Source organism: Stigmatopora argus, chromosome 1, assembly GCF_051989625.1.
Source record: "Stigmatopora argus isolate UIUO_Sarg chromosome 1, RoL_Sarg_1.0, whole genome shotgun sequence".
Taxonomy (NCBI): domain Eukaryota; kingdom Metazoa; phylum Chordata; class Actinopteri; order Syngnathiformes; family Syngnathidae; genus Stigmatopora; species Stigmatopora argus.
This window is the reverse complement of record NC_135387.1, coordinates 17,677,927-17,691,204: the sequence shown is the minus strand read 5'-3', so window position 1 is coordinate 17,691,204 and position 13,278 is coordinate 17,677,927. Positions and strand designations below refer to the sequence as shown.

Below are 13,278 nucleotides of genomic sequence, written 5' to 3'. Positions count from 1 at the left end.
AATGTTTGTAAATATTTCTTAAATGTGCCATTGAAGATTAAATGCTGAAATATTGTGCCCAACAAGTTCAATACAACTGAATTATACAAAAAGGCAGCATGCCACTCCACTTCAACAATTTCTGATTCACTCGACCAATCACGTGCAATTGGTGGAGCAAAAATTCCAAATGGCACCATGAGTAAAAATACAAAATATATTTTTTTAAAAACCCTTCACGTTATTTGACAAAAGTAGAGTGAGTGAGAAAACTGTGGAAATGGTGAATGATTATTTACCTCTTCCCATCTGCCAGTTAAATTTAATTCTCTCACGTGTTCCTTGAAAACATGTTACACGGGTACAAATTTGGTTTCAACGGACATAAAACACGAGGTGAAATGTATATTTAAACTGGGAAATTACTTCAATTATACTCATGCAAATGCAGGCAAAGTCAACATGTTTTTTGAGGGAATTGGCTAATATCTGACTTTTCTCTTGCTTGTGTTATATTCTCTTTTGAAAGTCAAAAGAACATAGGGCAGGCTAGCCAGCGATATGAACATTTTCCCATCTTATGACCAAAGTTAGCAAAAGGCCCAATCATCAGATAGCTAGAAAGATTATCCGTAGTGATTATCTTCCTAGTGCCTCTGTGCCCATTAAACTGCTCCCATAAGCAAGATTCCTCAGAAACAGGCAAAGTCCAGATGATGAGACAGAAAAATAAGTATCTGCAATTTCCAAGAAAAACGAAGCTTCATTCAAGAGACAATATCGGCAGTTCTACACAGAATCTGGGTTCAACCCAACATGTGATTATCATGCGCTGAGCCTGCTGTGCAGTTTGTTGCCTTATGTAACACGTTTTAGTCGCAATATTGTCATCTAAAGATCTTTCTATGCTTAACAACATTCATCATCTGGGAGCTACCAAGAAGGTGTAATGAGAAGGAATAGAACAATACAATTAGATTCAAATAAAATATCACATATCAAAAGTTCCAAACAAGAGTGTTACCAATTAAGGTGCAAAAAGTTGGATTTGCTGGTGTCTGATAGGAAATCGATGGCTGCGCTCCATCTCCTTTCACTGAAGCTGGTGCAGAAAATATGTAAATTGTCAGAAGAATACCAATTTAGTGACAGATCCTTTTGGGTCAAAACTGACCACAAGTGCTAGTCAGTGCTAAAGAGAAGAAGTAGCTTCATTATGAGATGATCCTTGTTCTAAAAGTCAGGTGTGAAAGTAATAATAATTATGGAAATAAATACAAGTGTACTATTTACAAATACTAACTATGACCACCTGCTACCCCAGAAAAATGATAACTGCAGCAACTACATAACATGTCCGCAATTAATGAATCAGATTTAAGATAATAAAAAATATAAATATCGAACTCTGAGGATCACTGCGTAAATATCTTGAGCAAATATAGTGTCAACCCCAAGTTTGGGGACTCCCCTAGTGGCTACGATGCCCTCAGCAAGACCTTCTCGAAGGAGCCTGACCTGCTTTAACAGCTGCTGTCACTTCAAAGCTAAACTAATACCATAATGGCTTTGAAGTAACAGTGGCAGTCAAGTTAATTACCATATTATCCAATTAAAAAGGAGGCACCATGAAGAAAAACAGAAATCGACTCTAAGCTGAGCTGCAAAACATTTAAGATTCAATTAAAATATGATATGATGCACACCAATACATGATAGCATTTACGTATCTACCAATGCATCCGCTTTCCATGCAAGTGAACAACTAAACCAGCAGTAATTCAATTAATAGGAAAAAAAAATAAGTTACTACATTTTTATAGTTAAAATTGATAGAGTCACTGGTGGAAATCAGTGTGACTGAAAAACACGTTTCTGTTGCCTAGTGATGCTCTTGAGTACCACTGGCCCAATCAAATAATTGTCTCTGAATGGCAACCATTGGAGATACAAGCGGACAACAATTATTGTGTGTATATATATATATATATATATATATATATATATATATATATATATATATATATATATATCTATATCTATATCTATATCTATATCTATATCTATATATATATATATATATATATATATATATATATCTATCTATATATATATATATATATAAAATATATATATATAAAATATATATATATATATATATAATATATATATATTTTATATATATATATATATATAATATATATATATTTTATATATATATATATATATATCTATATATATATATATATAGATATAGATATATATATATAGATATATATATATATATATATAAAATATATATATATATATAAAATATATATATATATATATATATATATATATATATATATATATATATATATAATATATATATATATCTATATATCTATATATATCTATATATCTATATATATCTATATATCTATATATCTCTATATATCTCTATATATCTCTATATCTCTATATCTCTATATCTCTATATCTCTATATCTCTATATCTCTATATCTCTATATCTCTATATCTCTCTCTCTATATATATATATATATATATATATATATATATATATATATATTACTCTGCCTGTCGCTACACCATACATAGTTACATTCATGAAAGGTGAATTTTCTTTTTTGCAAACAGAAGGGGAAATGTAAGGTTTAGTTTTAGGGGGTGGCATGAATGAATGGCATTCCATTTCATCTTAATATGGAACATATATTTTTTCAAGAGTAAATTAATAGAGCAAATTAAACCAGTTGAAGGAGATGTACCTCCTGATGTTCTGCTAATCACTATATGTCACTCAAATAGATAATATATACAAAAAACTCCCCATATCTGCAGGTGATTCAAATTCACATCACGTCAATTAACTTAAAATTTCCTGTGGGGCTGATTCCTCCCAATGGAGGACTTGGAAACAATTGAACTCTAGAAAGTCTTGAAAAATGGTGAAAAACATACAGAGATCTAGAATAAAACTTGACTCTTTGACACGACTGCATGGATGATTTACTTCCAAAACAAGAAATTGTGAGAGGTGAAAATCCAGTGAGTAATGTACTATTTTCAACTGACTTCTACACACACCACCTGCGTTATGCATTGAAGTGGGCAGATTTTGGCTGAAGCCATTAGCTTCTTACACAACCCACTACAGTTCCTGTTCGGGCACACTGGGTACTCGTGTCATTTTGAGTGATTTCTATAATTACAAGTTGAAGTGCTGCCCTCTTTCGGTCTAAATCAAAATTGGAACATGTTGGAGTTACACCACCACCACCACCACCACCACCATCATCATCATCATAAGCCCACATGAGAGAAAATAGAGGTTTCCTACCTGCTTTGCATTTGGGTCCTTATCATCTCCTGCATGAAGCTACTTAGTGGACAGTCCCCAAAATACAATTCTTCCACTAGGTGACATAAATAGCTTTATTTTAACACACAGTGCATGAGAAACACCTGAATGTGTAACAATCCGTTGTCTGTAATCCAACAAAACTACACAAAATTATGTTTGAATCTATCTTACAATTCTCATGTTTAGGTTTAAAATCTTTCCAAAGTTGCACGCCTGTGCACGAGTTCAAATGCTTATTGTCAATATACAGCACAGTGCAAAAGGCCACTACTCGTTTTGTCTAATGAGCCTTTTTCCTACGCCAAACATTTAAAATCTAAAGCAAATTATAACAAAATGGGGATAAAAAGTTATGATTTTGAGAAAAAACATTTTTAAAAATAATTTCAACAATCAGAAAAACTTGCAGTCTGAAACAGCCAAGGATCAAAATTATATCTGGTTGGGAGTGTAAATATATATGTGTAAAGAAAATTTGAGTCAATTCGCCCCTCCAAAATAAAACCAACATCTTCCTGGAGTTATTATATATGGTCATTGTAAGAACTGTTGAATCAATAAATCTAATAGTGGATGAAGCCTTTTTTGATACAGTCCTGCATAACGGGTAGAAACAGACTGAAAATGAGCAGATAACAACAATGGCCGCACAGGCAGTTGAACGACTAAGTGGAGAACAGAGGCCCGGTGGAGGCGGCCGTGAATACGGGACCTGCATAGAGTCCCGGCCCATCATTGGGAACCTGGTGAAACAGATCAAAAAAAATAAAGCTGTTGTCAGTGGATGATGCATCATACCTTGACTCCTATAGCCTTCCTGCCGTGAAACGGCTTTTGTATACCCCGCAGTGTGTAATCACATAAAACTAAAATTTGAAAAACAGGGGTTGATGAATTAACATTATGCTTGGATTGCAAAGAATCCCCTGGCGTGATGATGACGCCCATTTCTAAAATGATTTAATGCATAACAACTACACTGAAATGAGAAAACGGCCTGCACATATTTTAAACTGAGTTTTGTTGTGCTTCTTTGTGCACTTGACGCCAATAGCCTGTTCACTTCCAGTGTCTATCTGATATTGACACAAATGCCAAACATATCCTTAACTCACACACAAACGATGTGTGCACATGCTTTATGCAAATGACTGGAAATGTTCCGCATGTTCTCAAGTGTGATTGTTTAGGAGTATATTGACAGTCTTCAAGTGAAACCACAACAGTCGGAGGAATAAGTCAAGATATCAAAATATTGAAGCGGACACGTGCGTCTAAATTGCTTGTTTTGGAAAGCCATTGTGGGAATGGAAAACTGTTTTGTTTTTGTGGAACCAATCTGAATTAGGTATGTGCAGAAACCTCATATGTTTTAAATTTTTGGGGGTTCTTTCTGTAACTGCTTTAATTTTACAACACACAAAAAGAAGAGGAATGAAAACCTGGCTGCGAGCAAAGCTTAATTATTATTATTATTATTTTTACTTGATTTGATGCTACTTTTAATGACGGCCATGAGACGCTTTCTTCAACTCTTACTAGACTTGACATTACCTCTCCAAGGGCCTGCAGTGCCACTGTTGCTGCCATGGCTTTGGCAAGTTTCTTGTTGGGACTGGCTGCTTGGGGCTGATAGTCAGCGCCATTCACAGTGACCTGGTGAGTACCCAATGCATTGTTTATTATTCACATTAACCAGCCGAGTTGCAGAAATAACGAATAAAACAACCCACCTTAAAGAGAAAATTCTTGCGGTGGTCCGGCCCGCTGTGATGTACCATGACAAAGTCAGGCTGTGTCATCCGTTTCTTTGTGCACAATTCGATGAGAGCCGACACCGGATGCTTGCCTATATTGAAAGACTGAAATAAGATGAGGAGGTCTGAAGGGAATGTATTTGAAATGTCCTGTGCTTCCACAAAAGTCATTTTTACTTAGTCATCCTCATATACTTTATTTACCCATGAGGTCCTTGGTTACGACCAGTCCTCCTGTTGTCTTCTGTGCCTTCTCCCCTTCAGCAACTAGTCCTGAATCAAACAGAACGTGAGTCGTCATTTAAAGAATAGAGAAAGTACGGCGCGACCTCCTGACCTTTGCGGTCCACCTTAAAGTCAATTAAGATGGGTTCCACTGTGCCTTCCCGGTTCCTTCCAAGGCCCTCGCCTAACCTCCAGCCCATTTTTTTCATCAAAAATTCTCCTACGCCACCAGATACTGGCGCTGCCCTCAGGAATTGGTCCTAACCAAGACAATTGAAGGTTGTCAGAACACACACACAAATCAAATTTGTAATACCGGTTGGGGATTTGGACTGTGTAGGAGCTAACTGAATAAAATTCTATGGAATTCTGAGCAAATATCTGAGCAAAAAGGCCAATTTTACGTTTTTCAACCTAACCAATAGGCATTCCAGGACATTTGTTTTAAGTTTCAATTTGTTGCATATTTTACCTTCTTCAGCCAAGCCTGTGGCCCGCTGTTGGACAGCTCTTCCGAGGAAAGGACCTGAGCGCCTGTGGAGCCCGTGAAAAGACCAGGGACAGTGTTACACAGGGCCCACGCATCCACCTGTTAGAGCAGAACTTGAGATGAGCTCAGACAGTAGAATCTCTGACGTCTCTATGGTAACACCCGATCCCATCCACACAAATCCAGAAATTCACGTGTATCTTATTTATAGTTTCATTAAAAAACTAAAACATGTTTGATTATTACTCATTTTCCCCTCACCTAACTCCAAAAGATATTCTCAACATTACACTAAATTTGGGTGGAAATTATTATCCATAATTGTGTTGTGTTAACCAGACAAGTTATTGTTTAGTTTGGTGGAACCACGCTTGTGTTAAAAAAAACTCAAATAAACCAAGTTGACCCAACATATTTGATTTTTGTGTACTTATTGTTGTAATTATTTCCTTGGATATGATCATCTGATTAGTAATTATTTTACAGTTTGATTGAACCATGTTTGTTATGCTACGCAACCACAAATGCCTCATGTTAACAGAACATATTGGCATGTTGCTGTTACAATTTACTGCTATATAAACACATTATATTTGGGATACATTTAACTTAAGTACACTTTATTGTTTTTTGGTGTACGTTTTGGAGGTAAGTTTAACAGTTAAAACCTTGGAAAAATTGCCAGACCATTGAAACTTTTATCCTCACGTAAAAATAAAAAAATAAAAATAAAATAAGAACAATAGTAAAAGTATGCTACCTGCTCTTGGGCCCGGCTAAGCATGCAAATAGCGTTGACGTCAAAGGGGTTCTCGGCCAATCGCTTCTGAGCTTTGATTCTCTCGCTCACGGCCTGTGAGATGTCGACTTGCTGCAAAGAGACAAGATGATCAGTCAAGTTTTTATTTGTGCACCTGCACACAAAAATGAGATCTTAGTGAAACTAAACCTGCGGCAGCGGATCGATAAACACATTGTCGTCGTCTGCCGCCGATTCTTCAGCCGTCACCGGTAACTCGGTGGCTTTCAAGGCCTCACTGGAACCTGATGATGTGTTGACATCCGTGGCATCAACGGCATTCTTTGACTCCTCTGATGACTTCTCCACTGGGACCCAATCTCCGTAGGCGTCCAATGTTTTACTCTCCTGGGCGATACACATGGCGTCAATTACAATGTAAAAAAAAATTAAAATTGTCCTCGCGTGTGACTGTAAATTTTTCCTTGAGACCTTTTTACGGTGTTGAGATCCTGACGACACGGGGAACTCCTTAGCTTTCCCGGCATCACTTCGAGCTGCAGGTCGGACTGTCGCACTCTGGACAGATTGAACATCTAACTCTTACTACACATCAACTAGTACTCCATTTATTCACTGACATTCATTGAAGATGTGACTTTACTTTGAAAATTAACCACACCAAATGGACTTTTTAATGCTGTCCGCTGATTTATACACTATGAACAAACTTGTGCAAAGATGTACTGACTGAAGTAACAGGGCATGTGCAGAAGATGTCATCATTATAGAAAAGTGTGTATAAGGGTGTGTGCATGTGTTTGTATTTTACAGCGATGTTGAAGCAGATGGCTTTATTTTCACGCAGAATTGATCCTCCAAATAGTTTCCCGTCGTCCTCCTCAACCTCCACATGGGGCACCGCTACCGGCAGCTCACCTTTGCTGTCCACAATCATCCTGCATTTCTAGGAACACGAAAGCGTATTTTATTAGCCGTGTAGCCTACTATATTGGCTTCACAATTTCACCGAATTCCCCAATATTCATTGTGTGTAAATGACAAACTGCAATTCCGTTTGTGTGACTGCTACCACACATTTGTTGTGTTCTTGCGTTTTTGATTGTGTACATGCAAGATGCATGCTTTTGGTGCATGCGGATGCTATACTATCTTTAGAAGATTCATTTTTGGTTACAGTAATCTGTCGACTTACATCGGTGAACTCCTTAATACTGTTGATGTTAGCTTGCTTTTCCATTTTCTTTTTCATTTCCTCCACTGCAGCATTTAAGGGGTTGGTGGGAGTTGCACCAGGTTTGTTGATTATACTACTGGGTAGCGGCAGCAACGAGGACAAGGTGTTGATGTTGGACAAGGCGGCGGTCATGGTTGCTGTAAGGCAAGACATAGGCAATGACGCACGACAGCTAACGTGTGAACATAAGCCTTCCAAGTAGTATTCACACCTGCCGTCATGGCAGCATTCATGGCCATATTAGGGAAAGCCATTGACAGCATTGAGCTTTTCAGACTCTCAGGGATGGCCATACCCACTTTAGCGCACATGGCGGCTGCATTAGCCTTGGCAATTTCCAACAGTTGCTCCTTGCCTGGGGGAAACATAAAAAAGTCATGTCTCCACTGAGCAGTACAGGTGAATTATGATGCGACCTTTTCCAACATTAATATAGAAGAAAACTCATGTTTTCTAGTCATTTTTAGCACCCGCTCCTGAGGTACCTAAGCGCATGTTAATTATGAGGTGGAGGTAACACACAAAGGCAGCGCTTGCAGCAACTGAAGCCTTTTGTCACACACTGTCTGTCAAAATATTCCGTGACCGGACGTTTCGTCGAAAGACGTTTGGTCCCCGGACGTTTGGTAGAATGGACGTTTGGTCAACCGGTCGTTTGGTAGAATGGACGTTTGGTCGCATGCAATTGATAGATTTTAACATCGGGTGAATAGGGATTTAATGACTATTATTTAACATTGAGTGAATAGGGTTAGGGTTAAACAAATGAAAGTCTCGTGACTCAAACCTCGGGACTCGCAAACCCGGCGACCATACGTCCGTTCTATCAAACGTCTGGTCGACCAAACGTCTGGTCGACCAAACGTCCGGTCGACCAAACGTCTGGTCGACCAAACGTCCGGTCGTCCAAACGTCCGGTCGTCCAAACGTCCGGTCGACCAAACGTCCAGGGACCAAACGTCCAGGGACCAAACGTCCGGGGACCAAACGTCCGAGGACCAAACGTCTTTCGACGAAACGTCCGAGTACCAAAATATTCACACTCACTCTTGGTAGGTCACCTGCTTTGTATCAATGTATTGATCTGCTTCTTCCTTGACAATTACACAATATTTTTGAATGTGGAGCCTTAAAAACCTGAAACATTAATCCCTCCATTATCGCGGTTAATGTAGACCAGACATGCCCATGATAAACGACAAACCGCAAAGTAGGGTCACCCCTATTTCTAAAACAAACTTTTTTTTTTACTTCAGTGCTGAGTCTTAGTAGCAAGCGGAGGACAGGCGAGTGGCTTCCGCTTGTGAGTTTCAGTGTGGATTTTCACATTTTTGTGTACTAAAAAGAAAAAAATAGTCATCAAAAATAAAAAAATCCCTCCCAGAAAAAAATCCACGATGTAGTGAAGCCACGATATTCAAGGGATTACTGTACAGGGTCACAGCTTTCCAATGCAACTCGTCAGTAGAGGTGCCAGTTTAAGGTGATCTCATTGCTCAATTTAGGGTCAAAGTGGCAAAAGGATAGACAAGAATGATATGATATGCAATATGAGTTTTTCCATATCTGACCTTGATCACTGGTCCGGTTAGGGCTGTCATGATGCGAGGCTTGTCTCCATGTAGGGGATCTTTTTTTGCGCAGGACGAGCACAGGGGAGTGACTTGGCTCCCGTTTCCAGCGGTCCCTCTGACTGTAATTTGCTCGCCGCCTGGCATCCTGCGACTCGGAGCGTGACCTTCGCGACCTCCGACTTTTGGACCTGCGTAGATCGCATGTAGTATTTCCATTACTAACAATAATAAGATTAATGCATATGGTTATTTGCTGCTTTTCAAGACACTCAAAAAAACTTTGGACTGGATTATTCATTGACTCCACACTAGATAATGAGAATCTACTCTAGTAGTCGTTTACACACTATTCTTTCCCCACACTACTTTCAAATGGGCAAGGTGAAGTGTCTTGCCCAAGGACAAAGCGACATGCACACGCATGATCTGAATTTAAACCCCGAATCCTTCGATCAATGCAGGACACGTTCAATCAACCACCTGTGCCACTGTTGCGCCTTTTCACTAACAGACGGTAACATGGAAACCAACCTCGATCCTGATCGTTTCCTTCTTGAAGAGCTTCTGGACCTCGTCCTGTGAGTTCGAAAAGGTGATCGCTTTCTTCTCGAGGTGCTCCTGGATCTGGACTTGGTCTTGTGCGTCCTACGGGGTGACCCAGATTGCTTTGTCTTTGAGGACTTCCTGGATCTGGACCTCGTTCTGTGGGTCTTACGGGGTGATTGAGATCGCTTCCTCCTTGTGGAATTCCTGGATCTGGACCTTGTCCTGTGGGTCTTACAAGGTGACTTTGTTCGCTTCCTTCTTGAGGAGCTCCTGGATCTGGACCTTGTCCTGTGGGTCCTACGGGGTGACCGAGATTGCTTCCTCCTTGAGGAGTTCCTGGATCTGGACCTTGTCCTGTGGATCCTACGGGGTGACCGAGATCGTTTCCTCTTTGGGGAGGTCCTGGATTTGGAGCTAGTCCTGTGTGTCTTACATTGTGAGCGTGATCTGTTCCGTCTTTGCGCTGATTTTTCTTCGTTCCTTGGTGGGGACTTGGATGGTTTACACCTCTTTTTAGTTGGCGAATTTCTCGCATTAGCCAAAGTCGGTTCTGATTCTTTCAGCTGTGGGACGACAGGCTTATCAGTTGGATGCGGGAGACTCGGTGCATTTGGCAAGGATGGAGATGCAGCACACTCTGCAGCTGTAACAATAAATAAAGCACAATAAAATAGGAACAAGTTTAAAATGGGCAGAGGAAAAAAGGTAGATGGCTGGTTGATCTGCCAATGAACCTCTCAAACTAATGGTGTACAAGACTATGAACATTTTGGACCTGAATTTTCTATGCTGGTTTCTAGTTTGGTCTCTGTTGGCTTGTGATTTTGATCCATCCTCTGCACCTCTGCTGGGTCACTTCTTTTTGGACTCGGAGGCAGGAGTTGGATGTCTTTTGCAACATCTTGTTTGGAGTCTGTAGGAGGCTCCAGGCAGCCCGAAATGCCTTCGGAACTATGCACAGATGCATAAGGAATTAACAGGAATATGGGGAAAATAGTAGTGTTAGGATTTTTTGATGACCATATTTTTAATCATTATTGCATTTTTGAGTCATATTTCACAGGTCACTCAGCCCTCAGTACCTGGATGAGTTGGGGGGACCCTGTAAACTGGGCAGGGAGGGAGATCTAGATTTTAGCTTGCCGGGTTGAGAACTCCAGTTCTCTGAGTTGGAATGTGAACCATTGGAATGTGAATGGGAGGCCTCCATTTTATCCTCATCTGCTTTTACTCCAATAGAACTTTCCTGAATTGAACACAATGAGGTCTAATTACATTTCCTTGAAGGTTTGACTATTAGTAAGTTAGCTTTAGCGTCAATTAGGTTGAATGCTTGGTTTGGTTTGCTTTGTTACCTGTTTTGGGATGATATCAGGCAACTCATCAGATTGCCTTGGCAACAGGCTTTCAGCACTTTTACTCTCTTTTTGCTTGGAGTCAGAATCAGTTGAGGTTCTTTGTTTATTTTCTTTGTGCCTCTTCTTTTTCTTCTTTTTCCCCTTTTTGTGCTTGTGACTTCTGGAGATACCTGCATGAACCCCCCGGAAAAAATGAAGCCAGTACAGACTGCTACATTGTGCTAGCTAAGCTCATACGTCACATGGCGAGGAAAAAAAAAGAGACTTACATGCTGGCTGCTCGTTGTCTGGTGGTGCTTCTTTTCTGCAATGAGAGGCAAAAGTGAGTCAAAAACAAAACAGGGTATGTTTTCAATTCGAGTACCACAGCAGGAATTAATGGTGAGGTGGGATTTTGCCACTCCTTTTTGTAGTCTAAATGGCAAATTCTAAATGATAGATCACCACTCATGCTCAGACAACACAAAAAGTTACTTGTACACAGATGTCAATTTACATGCGATCTAAAACATTACAAGACCATGTCATTTTACTCTGTCAATGCCATTGACGGTGATGATGTCCAGTCATCCTTCTGCTGTAAATGAATATGTCACTTGTAGACATCCAGTCCATTTGAACTGGGAGTGCTGAAAGCGAATGAATGGATGTTCTGGACGTCTATTGCTGTCAATGGCAACCAATTAGTTAAAGTGATATACAACAATAAACACATTATTTACACGCTATTTACTGTTTCATTAAAATAGGACGATTAATAGTCGGTGCAACTTTAGTTGTCCATTTTACCTCATCTGATCTCTCATGTTATTTACTGTTTCATTAAAATAGGACGATTGATAGTCGGTGTATGTTTAGTGGTCCGTTTTACCTGGTTGAAATATCCAATTCTTCCCAGGAATCGGAACTGCTCTCTCTTGCCTCCTCTTTTTCCTTCTCCCGGTTCCGCTTTTTCTTTTTACTTTTGTGTTTTTTGTGCTTCTTGTGTTTCTTTTGTGAACTCTTTCCATCACTCTTCTTCTCGCCATTATCCTCTGGAATCATTTCACTGCATGAAACTGGATCTTGAGCCGTACTATCAAGACGGTTTGGACAAATAAGAAAAATATTAGGCAACACAGAGGCTACAAAAATGTCTATAAAACGATCAATCAACTTCAATTGATTTTGCATTTCCAAATGTGTTAATTATAACACCAACGTTTCAAATACTTCATTTTAGATTCCCTTTCGTGTCTGATGACCACAATATTGAAATTTTAAAAAAAACGCACATGAATTCGGTGCAGTTTTACAACATTGTAAACTACAAGATCGCAATGACAAAAACGATATTTTGAATGATTAGCGGTGCATTTTGAAGACTGAACCAAATACACTCAGCGCTACAACACAGCCATAAATTAAAATGTACTTTATTCAAGCATTGATGGATTGTAATCTATTGCTAGTAGGCTAAGGTCGGGGAAAGAAGCGTAAAATCGTTTCGCGGACATTTTAAACGTTTTAGATTGAAAATTAGGAAGCAGCGATGTAATAGAATTTAAACATAACATACTTTGTGTCACCATTCTGGTCTTCAATTTCTCTGATTTTATTCAATATAAAATCTTGGAAAATATGTTCTATGTTGGCTGCCATGTTTTAAGTGTGCAGCCAAATGTTCGGGTAGAAACTGTTTCAGGCTCGAGGTTCCGGAAAATACTTCCTGTTCGTGTGCGTGTTTTTACATACACTAGTATACACTTATACTATTTGTTTTTTCTCCTATATCATGAATTTGATTTTGATTTATATCTTCGAATTTAGCAGGGATTACAGAGCTTCGTTTTAAAATTACATATTTATACCCATTTTACTTGAAGCCTGAGGGAAGGTGCAAAATATTGGGCAGAAAAGTACTACAACAGATCACAAACAGGTTATAAATGTTTAATTTAAATATAATGATCTAGCTACTCTGGCTGATAGTTGGTGGGTTTA

General features: G+C 39.1%; 1 protein-coding gene across 2 annotated transcripts; it reads right to left on the bottom strand.

The window, feature by feature from the left end:
- Positions 1-3,401: 3,401 nt before the first annotated feature.
- On the bottom strand, positions 3,402-12,993 carry sonb (SON DNA and RNA binding protein b). 2 transcript variants are annotated; one of them, XM_077614342.1, is made up of 20 exons: positions 12,854-12,993; positions 12,167-12,370; positions 11,565-11,599; positions 11,293-11,465; positions 11,020-11,183; positions 10,713-10,888; positions 9,923-10,580; positions 9,389-9,579; positions 8,029-8,172; positions 7,776-7,954; positions 7,392-7,526; positions 7,052-7,138; positions 6,770-6,967; positions 6,581-6,691; positions 5,803-5,919; positions 5,443-5,590; positions 5,310-5,378; positions 5,082-5,197; positions 4,903-5,004; positions 3,402-4,091 (listed from the first exon to the last, which is right to left on the bottom strand). In XM_077614342.1, exons 1-20 carry the CDS (start codon positions 12,934-12,936, stop codon positions 4,014-4,016), a joined length of 3,168 nt encoding a protein of 1,055 aa, XP_077470468.1. In that variant the 5' UTR covers positions 12,937-12,993; the 3' UTR covers positions 3,402-4,013. The 2 variants fall into 2 exon arrangements, 1 of the variants encoding a protein (XP_077470468.1); XR_013304062.1 differs by lacking the exon at positions 3,402-4,091 and having other exon boundaries at positions 4,904-5,004; positions 5,082-5,210.
- Between the last annotated feature and the right edge of the window lie 285 nt (positions 12,994-13,278).